The 18,674-nt window shown below is 34.0% G+C and overlaps 1 protein-coding gene across 6 annotated transcripts in view; it reads right to left on the reverse strand.

Annotated features, from left to right (window-relative positions):
* Nucleotides 1–18,674, reverse strand: part of PHKB (phosphorylase kinase regulatory subunit beta) — an 81,555-nt gene that overhangs the window by 45,874 nt on the left and 17,007 nt on the right. For 5 of the 6 annotated variants that reach the window (XM_075161235.1, XM_075161240.1, XM_075161234.1 and 2 more), the window contains 4 exons: nt 17,870–17,977; nt 15,802–15,882; nt 12,224–12,339; nt 4,888–4,951 (listed from right to left, as the gene is read on the reverse strand). In XM_075161235.1, coding sequence (XP_075017336.1) covers nt 4,888–4,951; nt 12,224–12,339; nt 15,802–15,882; nt 17,870–17,977 — 369 coding nt within the window. The remainder of the gene's footprint in view (nt 1–4,887; nt 4,952–12,223; nt 12,340–15,801; nt 15,883–17,869; nt 17,978–18,674) is intronic. The other variant, XM_075161238.1, reaches the window with a different exon arrangement.

Genomic DNA, 18,674 nt, shown 5'->3' on the forward strand with positions numbered 1-18,674 from the left:
ACCTAACAAAACCCATTTCTTAGTAAAATTCTGTAATTTTACACTTTATCTCTCCGTCAGCTTTTTGATAACTTCCTGACACACTCTGAAAAATTCCCATAGCTGAGATACTGTTTAAACAGAATCAACAGCATTTAAAAGTATTATCAGTAGGCAATTTCTTGGAAACTCAATGCAGTTTATTAAAGAATGGATATCTTCATATATGTAGCAATTGATAATGAATCTCAATATCACTACCCCATTGGAAGACACATTCAACACTGAACTCATTCTGTTACTGTCATAAATACCATACCATAAGTTTTCATAAATTCACCAAGTTTCTCCTAAAGAGCGGTCAGTTTCTTTGGTATACTATTCTCTTAGGAAGACTGTTCCAGAACCCACCCTCTCTAATTATTAAAAAATTTAATTTCCAACTAAGTTTCTACATAACTAGCTAACCACCCTTCTTTTTGTGCCACTACTAGCATCCATTCATTTGGTTTTCCAAACAACAGAAGTTTTTTCTTACTTACTCTTTACCCACACTCTAATTTTACATAGCTATCATACAAATATTCAGCTTTTGCTTTGCTAGGCTAAACAAAACATGTTTTTCCACTGGCCTCATGGAAAATAATCTCTCTGTTCTCTTAATCATTCCAGCAAGATATACTGAATAGTGCTGAGATAAGAATGTACAAAAATAATCACATTTGCTTTGGTGATTTCTTATTCTCCTACTTTCTTCTTAATCCAGATTCTGATTATTCACAAATCTCTAAATTCATCTACAAACTCTGAACACAATCTGTCTACGCATGTGAACATCCAGTTTCAAAATCTGTGCTTCTTTGGGGATTCAAAAGCAGACTAATTTGCATTTCATAAAACCACAAGCATCTTGTTTTACAAATGAACTATTTTTCACTTCTCTAAAGATTGTAAAATTCTGTAGTAAGGACACCTTACAAAGGCTTGATTTTTTTTTAACATACAATTTTTTCCTTAAACTAATATAGGACATGTAGCATATATAGAAACAATTGCTTATGCTATGACTAGGTCAAACTTGAAATGGTGTTCATCTTGTCGCTAGTAGTCCCATTTTAGCGCATACATGCATGCACCATGCACTTCATTCATTAGTTCATTAACTCACATTGCCAGTAAACGCACCACGTCCTCTTATGTAATTTTTTTGGTGATATGTAATGTTTTCTAAAAGGTATTGTAGTTTAAATGGAATTCTTACATTAATGATACAAATTCTAAGCTATCTACACTCTGTGATACTCTGAAACCAGAGGTTTGGATTAATGTTATCAAGCCCACAAAAAGATAAAATAAGCTACAGTACTTTCAGTACTGATGATTCTAAAGTGATTAAGTAAAAATATAAACCGAAATGCAATCAGTTCACACTGCATCCTAAACGTAAAACAAACAAGCAAAAAAAAAAAAAAATTCAGGCCCACTTTTACAGTTCTTCCATACAAATTTCAACAGAACTTAGGATGATACAATGATTTCAGGATCTGGCTACAATCAATGCACAGTTAAGGACTGTAACAGAATTCTTATGCCAATGTCATACATATTAACTACTTCATATAGATTTATAACTATTGTTTCAGAGATATACAATACATTGGGAATAAATTTAAGAAATTTAGCACAGGATATAAAGCCAAATAATGAGAAACTAAATAGCTTATTTATCTGTTATATTAAAAATTCTCTTCTCAATGTGTAAATAAATCTTTTACTGAGGGAATGTTAGGATTACAGCTTGACTGTATTTTTATGCTTATAACTCCCACTTTTTATGAAATACTTCTGGTATGATGGAGATGAAAATGAACAGCATTTAAAAACCAGGAATGAACTCCTTTTTATGTTAAAGCATGTAAAATTCAGATTAAACAAAAAGCCAATCATTTTTCCATTCATAATTGTTCTTTATGGTACCTGGCACCTAGAAAGTATAGCAAAGGATGCATTAAAATTATTTGAACATCAGTTAAGCGGTGCTTTGTTACAGAACAAATAGTATGATTTCTTATAGAAATGCATTCTTTTTTAATGTTTTATAGAATTCGGAGAGGGAGGGAAGGAACAGTTTAATATGAATATCAACAATAAGTGACCTTTATTTTGTCTTCTCTGGGTGCACCCATGAATGCACAGGGAAACTGCTCTATCATGATATACTCAAAGATATATAACACACATGGATGTGTTAGAGCACAGCTATAATACCACATATTTGTATTTATTAGTCTCTTCCAGCATCCACAGTGTGAGTGGAAAAATCTGCATGGAAAGGCTGAGCGGTCTGTTGTCCCCAGCAATGATTTATGCAGGTTGCACTGGTGTAGTTGCAGGTGCAAACAAGTTCCTCTTGAGGGGCTCAGCAGGATTTCTCGAAGCTATTGGAACACAGCTGGAGCTAAGCAGAAAGGCAAACTCTGCTGCAGACTGAAGGTCAAAATGGTTTCTGTTTATGCTAAGTATCTCGGAAATAAACTCTCAAAGCATTTAAACTGGTTTTGCTTCAGCAAATTATTCATCCATTTCAGAATTCAGTAAAAAATCATTTGAAAAAAACCAGCAGACGCATTTACTGGTGCTCGAGACTGTTGGGAAGGTAAAGATTGTAGATGAATGTTTTTTCTGAAATACTGACAATGTATGTATAATGTCTGATCATTATTTAAGATCCTTACTAGCTCCTAGTTCTTAACACATAACATCAGTTTTTAAAATGTATGTAAAGTAAACCAAAACTAGACCAAATGGCTAAGTCTTTTTGAAACAGTGCATTTGTCTATGCATAAAGAGCACTTTCATACTTCTCCACTCAGCAGCAGCCATCAATATTTCCTGAGGAATGGATTCTAAACTGAACAAGTCTATTGTACTACAGTACTAGTACAAATATATAGATGCAAAAACCCCCCAAAAAACACACCAAAAAAAACCACAAACAAAAGAACCTACCATGAATAGATATTCACAAAAAATGTAATGGATGCCTAAGTCTATAGAGTCAGAAATCCTTGTTTAGGAGGATCTCCTGTTTTATGCTATAAGACAAAGAAGGGTCTAACAATAGCAAGTGGTATAGCTTTACAAAAATAGGTAAGATTTTTTAATAGATCATACTTCTATGTTCATTGCTTACTATTTAAAACAAATTGTAACTTATATTTTTCATCCCAGGCATCTGAATAGCTCTAAGAAGTTTTAGTTTAACAGTTGTTTTTATGTGAATAAATATAAGGAAGAACTTTTTGTCCAATAGCACTAATAATTATTTTATATGACTGTTCCGATCCATACCTTCCATTTTACCAATACAAAAATGGAGACACAAATAACTAAGAATGTTTTAATAAATCAAGCAGTACAGAAAGGAACTTGGAACGTAATTTGGACTGTCTCCCAGTCACACTTTTACAGCTGACCTAGATTATACTCATTAGTTCACACAAAGAGCACCTGAAAATTCCCTTTATTCACCATTTACCATTTTACCATTTATATCTTCTCTCCTTTGTACTACCTTCTTTATGACAAACCAGTGGATTTAACCAAGTTTCTTAAAGTTGAATATTCGAAACAGACAAGTATCACAATCTGAAAGTCAGCTCCATCTGACTTACAAGACAAAAGGAAAGCACAGGTATTACAGAAAGAGAGGGGAAAAAAAAAAAATCTATCTTGAAGCCAGCAAGAACATACAGAAACTTTACTCAAAAAATATACAAATAGTACTTCAAGTCAAGGTTACAATATAAAATTATTAAAACTCAAAAGGATCATATACTGCCTAACTGCAGAAAAAAATATGTAAGTATAAAAATAAACTACTCATGTAAACACATCATTTTCTTAAATCAAGTTCCGAATGTTACTCAACCCTAAGAAGAGATAAAGCATGTTTCATGGATTAATGTTTAGTTCTTATGAAATACAGACATTTGGGCGTGTGAGCAAGGTCCATCAGTTACAAGTCAAAAGGATGAAAGCTTCCAAGAAAACAGTGCAATATGGAGAGCTTTACTTAGTGTACTGAGCTCACCACTTCGTGGCTTGACCAACATATCCTCCCTTCCTCACAATTTACAGACAAAAACTCACCAGCAAGTTTTATAAATATTTCTACACATACTTGATGCTATCCAGCTTTCTTTTTAGTTGCACTCCTTCATTTCCATTCATTAGTAACACCAATAGCTTGACAATGACATATCTCTTCCATTTGTAAATTTTCTAGACCATTAATTTGGAAGAGCATTCTTTTATTTTAGCTGTAGACTACTGTAGGTATAACACCTAAAAAAAGATGCACGTAGAAGGGGAATACAAGTCAGAGATAAAAATACAAGAAAAGGCTTGCTTTCTTAATTGATCCAAGCCATGTGAAAGGATGGGAAAAGAAAAGATTTTACCACTATGCAACATATTGAAATGAAAAACCAATAAAACAGTGGGATTATGTACAAGTAGCTTGTTTAAAGTCTTGATCAAAAGCCTTCGTGAAGGAAGAAGACAGAAGTAAGGTAATGCTGGTAGGTAGAAGTATACTGTATTATGATCAACAGATAAAATTCTGAAAGAAAAAACTTTTTGGCAACCAAGTCCTTTTTCAGAATAAGCTACAATCATTTTAGGTTCTTTTTTTGGAAGAAAAAGGTAATTCTTGATACTAAGGGCACTATTGATTTTATCAGATGAATTCTGTACCTGAAACAGGAGCAATCAGTTTGCAAACTAACTTTTTTTAAAGCTGGGATCTAACAAACTGTGCTATGTATTTCTAAATATCCTCTGATCCACAGTGTAAATCATTACTGCTAAAAAAAAAAAAAGAGAGAAAACAAACATTTTTATTACCTGCTTTCCAAAGAGATTGAAGCCATTAATTGCTTCTAAAGCTGCTTTTGCCAGCCCCACGGAGCTGAGGAAAAAACAAAACAACAACAAAAAAACAGAGGTATCGTAATTCAAGCCCAGACTAAAATTTAACACATTTGACAGCTTTCAGAGCTATGATCTTTTCTTGATTTGAATTTTATGCTTAACCTTTATGTTAATAAAATGATGATGCAGAAAATTTGGGGTTGTTTGGTGGTGGATTTTTGGTTTGTTGATTTTTTTTTGTTTGTTTGGTTGGTTTTTTTTTAAATACGTTTCAGCATTTTTATTTGTCTTCAAATGTCAGAGACCACCTGGAAAAAAGCACTACGGCTCTCACCTTGCTACTAGACATCTGGCATTATGTATTTCAAGGTCTTGCTAATAGTGTATTAACAGAGGATTTACTTCAGTACAACTTTTCAACCCAGCTCTCAAGCATTAAACTATAAAAGACTGATTTCTGACTAGCTTTCGATATAATAAAAGGACTCATCAATCTTCAGAGGATTCAGAAAAGGAGGATTTTCTGATGTCAACCATCTAATGAAAGGTCTTTTATTTCACTTACTTCATGACTAGTATCCATCACCAAGAAAACAAGACCCAGAAATACTACCACAAGCTTTCAAGTTAGCAAGTTCATGTTTAAAGATACTAAGTACTAGTTGTATCTACTAAAATCACTAATCATTATATAATTTTTAAATCAAATTATATACTAAAATATAATTTATTACTGATAATGAGAATTACACAGTACATATAAAAATATATACAAGACGACTTTTAAAAGGCTGTTTCACTTTAAAAAATGTAGTCTTAGCTTTTCCTTGTGATTATAAAAAAAAAAAAGAGAAGAGAAAAAGCATTCCCTCTCAATGCACACACAGACTTTTGATGATTTTTTTTTTTTAAAGAAAAGCTCAAGATAAGCTAATAGAACTCTACATGCATTTGACAGGTTTATATGAAATTGGAAGTATGACAGAGGATAGAATTTTAAAATAGTTTTAAAGAATACATAATTATAGATAGGCCAACTTCACATGAGTCCACTTAACTGCAATAAAGAGCTAAACATTAAGATACACATAAATTGCTAAATTTTTGCACATTCATTCCAAAATTCTAGATATTAAGGTCACAGGGCGTCAAAAAGTAAAATATTAAATGAGCTAGTTCCCAACAGTGCTAGAGTTTAAAAATGTAAGATATAATGTTACCAGATTTCTGACAGTTCTACTATTGAATACAAGCATTCAAAGTAGGGAAAGGACTTTGGACTCCTTACTAAGTAGTGACATAAAAGTATAGGAACTAGAAATACTACAGAAGTCTAGTTAATAAAACAAACACCTTTTACATTCTCTTAGCCTATCTGGTAAAACAGATTCAGAGCATCCTGCAAAACAAAGCCTAGCGTAATTCTTCCAACTTTATTCATAAAACTAAAACCTTAAATTATGCCTTTGTCTCCACTTAACTACAGTGCCTCTGTCTCTGCATCATTTCTATATAAGCTACAACAGTGATTTCTTGACTTCACTGACACCCCATGTACTATCCCTAAATGTCTGTCCAAGTTTTGAAGCTTCTCCTTCAGAATGAAGTTTCATTTTTCTCCCTAACTGCCCATTCCTTTCGATAGGAGCTCTGCTTTCCAAGTAGCTTACAATTAATTTGAAATATTTTTAGTCAAAAAATGACAATAAATGAGACAATAGAAAAGGAAGACAGCAAAATAACAGGAAAGTATAGATGTCTACCTTGTTATCTTAAAAAGTTAACAAATCTGAAGACATATAGCAAAAGATTGAAAAAGGAAAAAGCAGAATGAATCAGGCTGACATGACAAAAGATTCAGAGTTAAAAGAAGACCGTAAGGGTAAACAAAAGTGACAGAACATAGTACGAGGACATATATCAACACTGCAGGAAGAAAGCCTCCAACCTTAGCAAGATAAAAATCAGTGGAAAGAACTGAAAAGGTTCATCTTTCCATAAAGCCTTTCCCTGTAAGGGAGAGGAAGCTGTTGACGCTGTTCTCAGCTAACAACCATTTAGATGCAGCTACCATGTTTCTTCCAACTGGGCACAATACACAAATTTGGAGAAAAACAAAACAAAGACACACAGACACAAAACAAAACAAAACTAAACCAAACCAAACCAAACCAAGAACTCTCAAACATCTACACTGCTAGATGCTATAGATGCTTGAAAAGCCTGAGGTTTTAAGAACTGGGAAAAGTCTGGGGAAAACAGAATATACCAATTAATTTAACAGTGTATTCAGTAGCACAGTAATTCCTTGAAATACCCTCTTTAAAAAAAAGGGCAAAAAAAGGAGTTAAAAGTTTATATCCTTTTTTCTCTAAAATTGATTATCCACTCAGCCAACCACACTTTCCTTTTTCTTTCCATCTTTTGCTGGGGACAAAAATTACGCAGTACTGCCAAACAAGGAATGAAAAAAAAAATAGTTTATCAGAGGATCCATGTGAACATGAGAACAACACTGACAGAGAGATAGTCATGATTGTGAAAAATTTTCAGAGAACTGCAAACAGGGACTGTGCTTTAACCTTAATTCTTCTATAATCCATGCGGCATTTTGGGATTAGAGCAAATTTTTACCTTACTGTAAATAAACTGGTTTGTACTATTTATTCATGTAAAATATCAAATTTCAAATGTTTACTAACTAATCCATATTTTAAAGATGGGAGCCAATTATGATTACACAGAAAATATTGAAAATAATGGAAAAAATTCAGTGCAGAGTTACAGAATGTGTTTAAGTACTGTTTTACCTGGCTTGGTTTTAATATTAGAAGTACTTCAGACACTGATCACAGACTCTACCATTCTTTTTAACTATTACCAACAGGTTTATAAACCTCCATCTTTCTTTCTGAAACATTGCCAGAAATAGTACTCATGGGATTTAATTCTAATTGGTTCAACAAGAGAAAGGTGATTAGGTTGACTAAATTCTGCTCTGAGCAGCTGCCATCAAACAGTGGTGAAATCCCTCAGTTTCAGTATCTTCTGCTGATGAAAGCTTTTGGTACTGGAGAATGTGATGAAGGAATAACTGAACTCAGAAGTGTTGTGAATATAATTATTTTTCTGGCTTTGTTTCAAATATCTAAGCAAAAAATGTAATTGTTCTAACAATTGCTCTATTTTAATTATCACCCAGCAATTAATCAAACAAATTGGCTTGATGACTCAGAACAGAACTTTTCATAGGAGTTAAGTGTTATTATCAAACTGCATACACAGAAAATTAAAATCAGAGAAATCCTGCACACTGAAATCTGTATCACATGTTAAAATCTCATATTCTTCTTTTCCCTTCCAAATAACACTTCTAATACCAACAGTCAGATATTTTCAGAGCGGGGGAAAAAAATTACTGACAAAAGGTAGAGAAGTAATAGCTGTTAAACAGCAACAACCGCTGGTATTCAGATAATGTAAAACTACTCACTCTATCTACAAAATAAGACGATACTGTTTGAAAAAAACTGAAGACAAATATGGATTCCTTCTTTGAAATAATTTCTATTTTACATACTCAGTCATTATTTTACAATAAGAATAATACTTACTGTAATTGATCAGTATTTTTCTACCTCTAGTTATTCAAAGCCCCTGGAGACTTCAATACTCACACAAATATTACTTGCAAATGAAAATATAAATGTCTCAATATTAAAATATTGCTTTTTTCCCCCCAATCATGTAGTATTTCTTCACATTACAATGGTATATCAAGCATTCCTTTCACCATACACATAAGTACTACTTAGATTACTAGAAGTTTCATGGGTAACTGACAGGAGAAAGTTTCTTTAAAAAAAAAAAAGTCTGAGAACATCAAGGATGTCTTCAAAAGACTGAACAATCACACAACATGACACACTTCAGAACTATGATCACACTTCAGACACTTGTTTCATTCCTCTGATTAATGCTTTCTGTTGGGCCAATTAGAAAAGAGGTTTTATAATAAACATTATGCTCACATCTTTCTACAGAAAATACATTCTTCATACTCTACAATTTAATAATAGAAAAAATGGACTGTTTTAACAGTATGAATTAAAGGCAAAATGTATTTTAATAAATACACTCCTTCCTCCACTCAGCACCCACTATGAACATGCTGTGTTAACCTGATGGATTATTCCCAGAGAAAAAGATGCTTACTTGGAGATGGCCCCAAAACAAAGCCTAACCCAAACCCTCTTTGAATATTCCTCTGAAAATTTCTCAGGGTCATAAAGTCATTGGTTGGAAGGGACATATAGAACTCATCTAGTCCAACATGAAATCTCACTTGAAGCCACATATAAAAACCAAGACCGACTGAAGCAAACCATAGCCTCATCTAGACAATTCTCAAAAACCTCCAAGGATGGAGATTCCATAACTTCTTTTGAGTATCCTGCTCTGGTGCTTCACTGCACTTCAAGTGAAAAGGTTTCTTCCTTACGTCCATAGTGAACCTTCCGAGGTGCAATCTGTAGACCTATAGCCATCAACTATTGTGACTTGCCATGGATTATCAAGAGCAGTCTTGCAGTCGTAACATTATGGCTAACATTTGACCTCGATCCACATTTGCGACAGGGGAATCTGAAACTAACCTAGAGAAATTATACTTCCAGCTTGCTAAAAAAGCACTAGTAAATTTACTTAAACGTCATTCATAATTCCCAGTAATTTTTAATTGTTAGATTCACCCTCTCAGTGAAATACCTGAGGGCAAACACTAAAATTTGCATATTCTCAGTAACTGCTAATCAAAACACACCTTAAAGCATACACACCCTTAATCCTTCTCCCAATCAGAGTTTCTTGCCTCCATCCAGGAACTGTGCAGTTCAACTGGAACATCAAACACCACAAGGGATGTTAAAAAAACCCCAAACAACAAACCAAAAAACAATCCCAAACAATAACAGTAATTTCATAACTAGACAAAACCAAATAGAACAAGGAAGGACAGCACTATAGCGATATAATACCTATACAGAGAAAAGCAAGATCGAGGCTCTACAGTCTTAGATTTGGAATATGAAGACACTGCACTTCAGCAACTTCATTATTCTCACAGTACATATGGGAGATGTCAAAGACATTTTGCAGAGGTACTCAGCAGATGCCTGGAGAACAGCATGATCAAATGGTTACAGGACAAATTAATTTTTCAGAAGTTCAGCCGTATGGGAAGGGGATCACGCTATAATAAAAGCTGTTACAAATCTTGCCTTTGAACCAGTAAAAGACATCAATTTGCATACATCAATGAAGACCTGGTCCACAGAGTGTTTCGCTATTTATCATTTATTAGAAGTGTTTTAAACTGTACTAAGATAGAATAGCAAGACTGTGTAAAGACTTAAAATATCTGCATCTTCTAACACAGGCGGTTATTATTCATGGACTTCATATTATATAATATCTTCTTTAAAAGGAAAGCCTCTTTCCATAAAAGACAAGAATTAACTTCTAATTCTGAAAGCAAACACACACAGTATGTAGACTTACAGTGTGAGTTTTAAGTGCCAGGAGTACTTAATTCTGAAACTTAAGGGACTGGTTTGGAGTCTATAATGACTGAAGAAAGACATACATCATTTGTGACTAGCCCTGATTAGTTATAATCACTTCTTGAATTTTTAAAAAATTTTTTTCAGAGCTCTCTTAGGAGTTATCCCCCAGGTAGATACACTACAATAGGAGCATAACAAAGTCTAAAGAATATTTTAGCGTACCCAGGGCTTTCCTCAATAATATCCAAATACATCTTTTGATGCATGTTCCTCTTCCATTTTTTCTGATTTATGAGAACAATGGAAATTGTCTACTGGCTTCCTACAGTAAAGCAGAATATCAACATGTACACAAGGAAAGATAAATAGGGGCAATCTGATGACCAAAGTCTACTTCTCAAATTAGGACCAAGCTCTGTACTTCCTTTTATGCCAGGTCAATGATCTGTTAGATTGGCTCAGTCCATCTCATAAAAGTTCACCCTTAGAAAAAACAACCTATAAATGTCAGCCTAGATTAAGACAAGACAACATGCCCATTTCCATCTGGTTAAAAGATGTTCAGTTTTCCCTGGAAGAAATTCACATACTGAGTAACCAAAATGCTGCAAACAACAGGAGACACAGCAGTTTCAGTGTTCCTTTTGCGAATTTGTGCAAGGTGAGATGCGGAAGGAAGTATATGATTCTCTAAGTGAATGCTCATGTAATCTGGCATTTGACAATTTTACAGACATAGGAGGAAGGAAAAAACCAAACAAACTAATAAAGCAGATTATATAATAATAACTTGGAGTTTTCAGTTCTCATACTGGTACTAAAGCTCTACAAAAGCCCTGAAAAAAAAATACCTAAATTAATTGTTTTGCTGGAATAACATGTAATTATATCTATAGCCTGAAATACATGCGTGTATGTGAATTAAGAAAAATTATTTCATTCTGAAATGAGAACACAGACTCATTTGGCAACATCAAAGACTGGACGAAACACGTGTATTATTTGCAAGCCCAGGATAATTATGATGATCAATGATATTTTAAAAATCCTAAGATATCCAAGCTATAGCCATTTTAATAAAACCTCAGAAGTCAAAAAGTGAAGAAAACAATAGTAACGCTAGAAAAAGAAAATTGTCAGATTACAGATTTGATCCTTCAAGATAGACAGCATGCGAGCAGTTCCACTGAAGTGAATGCTCTGGACCACCCTAATATTAAAATGTTAAGAGCATTCCTAACTGTCTCACAGGACAGGGGTCAGAATGCCCGGTTACTTGTAGCATCTGAAGAACCTGGAAAAGAACTTGTGCACTAGGCTATCCTCCACAGTGGCCAGCACCTTCCTCCCAGCAGGGTGGAGATGAGAAAATCTAGATTCATGATCCAACACCTCCTTAAATCAGCATATTCTTAAACATTTTTGTGAATCCGATCTAATGCACATGCCTCAAGAGTCTGAACTGTTCTGAACGCAATTTTCAGAATTATATGCACGCAGCTGCACATAATTATTGGAATTTGAATACTCAAATAGCTAAACATCTCTGCAGTTATTTCAGCATGCATATGATGATGAAATTATGCTTCACACTTTCCCAAAATACATCTCTTACTCTTTAGAGAACCTTAATCTAGTTCAAACAGTATTTTAATGCATTATTATTTTTAACCCACCCCATGAATTCTTTTTATTCCTATCACATTTACTTGCTTTGACTGAAAGAGCTACATTTGCTCACCTACCTTGAATGCAGCTCTGGACTGCCATTGTTGTATTTACTTCCTCTTTCCCAGACACCAAAATCTGGTACACGATAGGCTCTTTCCACGCAAAACACAAGATTTTGAATGAAGGACACCTATAGGAAAGAAAGAAAGAAAACTGACTGAAGGAAAACAAAAGCGTACTTTCTTGTGTTCATTTTTTCAAAAAGACAAAGTTGTTTTTCCTCAGCCATAACAACTGCGTTTTCCACCCCTTTTTTTTTTCCCCAGAGAATGATATTCCTAAATTCAGATATTCTCTTTAAAACCACTTTTTAATCTGTCCCAAATTAGGTGATGGTGTGATTTATGCAAAAGTTTCAACAAAACCAGGGATGAAAATTATCTCATATTCAAGACACATATTTGAAGAGCTCCAAAAAGACGGTATTTTGATCTTCTAAAAAAGATTTGTCCTAAAAACAACATCAGAGAGCAAAAGAAATAAAATCCTACAAGATTAGGACACAGAAATCTTGGTGCTGTTTCTTAATTCATTTCAAGAGAATTGATATGCCAAAGTTTTATTATATTAGCTCCAGATAATACATAGTTACACAGATTCAAATACACTCCTTTATAAACACAAATAGAACTCTGAACCAACTTATTATAATTAAAATCTCCTCTTGGATCAAGGTGTTTCAACTGAAAACTAAGGTATTTAAGGGTATTTTAAGGTATTTATGGTATTTTAAAGGTATTTAACTATAGCGGGGGACTTATTTAATCAGATACTTTTTCCTCATTTACATTGTTGAAAGAGACATTTGGAGTTGCTCGATTGTAGAAAAGTTAAATTGATGATAAATTTTACAGTTCACCTCAAAGAGTCCACAGATAAGAACTTACAGGAAATTTAACCACAAACACAAGATTTACACTGGTTCATCCACCAAAGCAGAGATTTCATCCCCTCCCATCCAAATTACTCTAGGGGATTCTGTGGGAAAAAGAGAATATTGCAACGGCTATAAACACAACCATATTGGGGAACTACAGAGGAGGATCCACTTTACTACAGTCAAGTGATTTTTTTTTTTTTTTAATGAGCTATGAGATAAAAACCAAATCTTTTACTGAAAAGTATTTGCTTCCATTTTAATTTACCTGCATATCTCTGTTTTGTCCTTTTCTCTCCATTTTTCTTTAAATATTAAAAAAAGTACTATTTCAGATACGCCCTTTATGCTTATACCAGTCCACCAGCGATATATAGAATTCTATACTTACTTGCCTCTTCATATACGTCTCTGCTAAAATTTTATTATGGGGTGCTCATGTACAATTATCTATACACTAAATCTTTTCATAGCTAGTACTTTCCAGGAAACAGGCTGTCCCACTCTTTAGATATGCCCAGTATTATTCATCCCTGTAATTTAGCATTTGGTTGTATTAAAATGAACTTTCTCTGAATGAAGCTAGAAAACCCAGTGATTAAGAGTGTGGCTTTCCTATTTCTATCATTAACTTAAATTTAGATGTATTATCTAAATGAAGAAGCAAAGAGCACCACATAGAAATATATAACCTTACCGACGACATTTTACCAGTGATGATGTTAAGAACACGAGGAAAAAACGGTCAATTACAGATATTTTATGAAACTAACTAAGGGTTTCCAAATAGCAGATTTACAGAAAAAAGGCAGCAGATAACTAGTTGCAAACCAAAATCTTCAGAAAGCAATCATTCATATCATGGGCATGTAAATGCTATAACCAAGTCAATGCTAAAGCACTTATAGAAATTATGGATTGTGTGTGTTAAGCTTATTTATCTAGAAGTCAAGCATGTGGAGAGCAAGGTGTAATAAAGAATACACATGCAGCATGGATGACTGCCAATACTAGCGTTATTCTATTTTATGTGTATGTAACTACTCTCAAATTCATTCACTTGCACAATCATGTGCTGTTCTCTTTGCTATTGATGCAAAGATGCGATTAAATTAATTTTTCAACTGCAAAGAGATGCAGCTAGAGGGTAACTCATTAACAGCTGCCATGCCTGACATCAAGCAGCCTAGTGTACAATGATTGCCTCCTAAGCCAAGAGTTCTGTGTACAAACACATTCATGCAGACAGCTTCCCAAATATCAACCATCTGCCAGGACCTTCCACCGTGCTAGCACTGGTTCAAAACCCTCTCCCTGCGAAAGGGAAGAGACTAAATACATAGTGCAATGATATCACTGGAAAGAAATATCCAACTTGATGTTTGGGTAGCAGGTTGCCACATCCACAGTGCTGCCAATGCCACTATGCTGAATATTATCTAGACACACAGGAAAACTTAGAAATACCATAATTATGTGGCATTAATAAGATCTGAGAATATAGTCAATTGTTGAAGCTATATAGAGACTAATAGAATGTACAGGTCTGTGGTAAGATAACCTTAGTATAAATCTCCATAGTCCACAGATTTCTAGAGTACGATTGAATGAAAACAACATCCTGACGTTGAAGAGGAGAATATCCACTGACTAGAGAGTCTATACACATGCCCTTTCTCTGCAGATTCTGTAATTAAATGCAAACATCTGGAGGATAATATAAATTATAAGTTAAGCTAAGTAAATACTTAATTATATACATTTGCCTCCTCACAGACATAAAGACAATTCAGAGAAGATAATATAGACCTATCATACGACCTAACTAAGCAAGAAAGGAGACAAGTTGCATCACTTAGTTTTCTCATTATCTAAAGAAAAAACATTAATGAAAATGTACGTTTTAGAAATATAATGCAAGTACACTATTTCTGGAAAAATCTCCCTTTTTTAAAAATGGTAGTACTGTAAGTGCATTTAAGCTTTTTAAGGCAATACAGCAGTGACAATGAAACAGACCAGAATAAATTTAAACAAGTCCAGATTAAGAAAATTGGAAAAAAAAAAAAAAAAATCTGTGCTTTCCATTCCTGTCTCAAAACATAACCTCATTTTAGAGCAGGACAGCAGGTTGTCCTGACATGACTTGTCCTCAAGTCAAGGCTATAGTGGCTATTATATCTTATTTACAGAGCAGTTAACAATCTTACAAACATCTCTTACCATGATATAAAATTGTTTTATTTTCAATTAAAGATACAGCAAAACACCCGTAGGTTCATAGGTATTTGAAGGAAGTCCTTCAGCTTTCCAGAAAATCAACCCTATTATTTATTATATTGAAATTCCACTGGACAGCATGCACTGACTGACAGTTTGAAATAAGGTGAAAAGTAAGAACAACATAACTGGAAGTTAACTGTCCTAACAGACCTTTTAATTCTTGACCTTGTACCTTTCAGAAATAGCAGGGAACTATAAAAGTTTTCAATGTCATGTTACATTCACTCTTTGCATATCTAACACTTTATTAGCTATTAATTTATTTCACTATTCATTCGTTCCATTTATCTTTTCTGACTTCCATTAAAAATGGAGAATATGTACAGTGTATTTCCAGAACAATTATTTTACAGTTGGTAATTAAATAAAACCAAGAAAAAAAAAAACCACCTTAATACAGCATGTATTTCAACATTGGAAATCGATTTGTACCTCATCTGTATTGTAGATAATCTGCAGCCCCGAAGAGATCATCTCAACCAAATAGAGGAGAAATAATGACACAGCATTTATCTGAAGTAATTAAAGACAGAAAGGAAACTATAATTAACTTTATGTTTATTTGACTCCAATAAACATAAACAAGCTAAATGTGATATTATTCACTAACAAAGATGGTCCCACTATAACACAGTCTTGGTTCTTCAAAAATATTATCCTAATATACCAATATCCTAGATGTAATGACGTGGAAACAATCAATAGGAAGAAATGCCACAAACAAGCACTTCCCTCTACAACTTCTGCTGCAGTATCATTTTTTTTAAATTATTTGAAACTATGATATTAAAATGTTTTTGCTTAGGCATACTGCTTTGACCCACAGACAATCACTTTACTCACAAGCTGTTTCACGTTTACATATATGACAATTTATTAGCAAGTAGAGCACCAAGAAGGCAAGTAGCATATTGAATAGTACACAGCACATCTAAAAAGCAAGTAACTTTATTCCTAACTGGAATTTTAGCATTATCATCTGACAGAAGTATAATTACAACATTCAGATATGATTATATTTGTGAAAAACTGTTTTCTTTTGTAGCTGTACATAGCATTTATTATTAACAGTAATTACCTTTAGCAGCTGTACAGACGAGCATCATAATGTCAATTTATTAATGAATCAAACGAAACTGCTTTTGTTACACAGAATTCTAGGATAATTGAGAATTTGTACAACTTAAATAGAGAAAGTAAGTTTATCACAATAACTTGCTTCAATAAGCTATAAAACCACAATCTCAGTATACAAAATTTAGAGAAACCATCTAGAACAAAAAATTGGATCCTTATCTGAAACATAGCAGATTAAGAATTAGGTCCAAATTCTAGAAATTCCAGAAGATTTAAAGATCGCAGACTCCAGTTTCTTAATACAATCTGAAAAGCACCAAGTACAGCAATAATGGCAGACCAGCTACGTAATATATTCCATTCTTCCCAAGTAAACCACCTCAGTTACTCTGTTTTCTGTTGTCTCCACAGAGCTGAAAACCCTCTATTCTTTGAGATTTGCTGATGACAGAAGGGAATGTCCATTCATATTTGTGGGAAAGGTTGAGCTGCCACAAAAACCAGAGACTTTGAACTATCAAACAGTACTCCCCAGGTCCCAAAATTATTGTCTCCTCTGGCAGATAAAAGATGTGCATGTTCAGGAAGATTCACATAGAAGTCCAAAATGCTAACTTAGGATAACTCCATAAATAATTTTTCTCAGAACATACATTTCCTAAATCCAACACATTTACCGTACAAACTATTTAAGTGATGTTGTCACCATGAAATTAAATAATTATCAACCTACTGTCACTTCTGAATAATTTCACTAGCAATTTCTGAACTAAAAAGAGTACACAGAGTTATGGAATGCAAAAGAACAAGGTCATGAATGCAAAAATGGGTCTGAAGGTAAAGAGGAAAAAAAAAAGAGTAAATCAATGCTTTGGAAAATGAAAGCCAATAAAACAATCAATTATGCAATGAATTGGACTAGGAATCACTACAAAAATCGTGAACAACAAATCTGTAACTAGACAAAGCTGTTGACAGTGTACATTAAATCTTCACTATGAATGAAAATTGCTCAGACTTATGGAAAAGTAAGCTGGGAACATTAATAAAAAATATAATATTCAATGTAAGATTACACTAAATCTTACAGTTTACTGACTACTTCAACATTTTTTTGCCAGGATTATTTACTGACAGCCATCTGTTGGTCTCAAAAAGAAGCAACTTTATAAACAAAAAACGATCTACCTCCACAAATCCCACAGACATTTCAGTACCTTCTGACCAAAACACACCACTGAGTTATATTTCAAAACAATCCATCTTCTCCACCAAAAGATGCAGAAGGAATCTCAATTTTATCAAGTACAACATATTTAACATAAATCTAAACAGAGACAGCTGCATCACGAAAGAATGGAGACAACAATAACATTATTTAAAATCATCCAAACTTTCATTTACATGCACATGCATATCTTACCTGAAGGTGACCATATTCCTTATGGGAGAAGACCTCATCTCCAGTGTGTGCACTGAAAACAGAATGAAGACATTCAGATGGTTTGGGGTCTTGCTTAAATTGCTGAACCTAAAGGTGAATTAAAGGCAAAACATAAAATCAAAGTCAGTAATTTCAGTATATTTGGCAACCACTATATAACTCAGGTATTTCAAAATTTCTTGATATAAACATTATGTAAAACTTAGAAACAACAATTCCTGAAACTTACCAGAAACTATTTCATACATACTTAAAGTATACATATACTTAAAGAACACAAAAATTCAACCCATCTCTCCAATCTCTTTGGGACTAGTAGGAAAAAAATCTGTAATAGATAGCTACAGATGCTTAGTCACTTTCATCTTCTGGGCAAACACCGCCTCACTTTACTGGAGCTGAAATCTTAGCAGAAAGTATGTCAAAGCATATCATGCCTACCCTGAATTCACAGATCGGAAATGTACATATAGAATCCTGACCCATAAGCTCCCAGCTGGCTCATCACCTTTCCCTAGCAGAGTACCAGTTACTCTCTCTCATACGGGGCAACTCCCCTCCACACCTTCCTAGCCTGTGCTAAAGAGCCTGTATCCATCCATCCCAGTGTTCCAGTCACTTGAGCAATCCTATCACGCCTCTGCGATCCCATGAGATGGTTGCCCAGGAGCCGCACACATACTTCTATTTCCTCCTTTTTGTTCCCCACGCTGCATGCATTAGTGTACAGGCGTTTCTGAGAGGCACCCAAGCATGCTGATTTCCCAGAAAGGGTATGAGAGCT

This window comes from Calonectris borealis, chromosome 12 (assembly GCF_964195595.1).
Source record: "Calonectris borealis chromosome 12, bCalBor7.hap1.2, whole genome shotgun sequence".
Classification (NCBI taxonomy): Eukaryota; Metazoa; Chordata; class Aves; order Procellariiformes; family Procellariidae; genus Calonectris; species Calonectris borealis.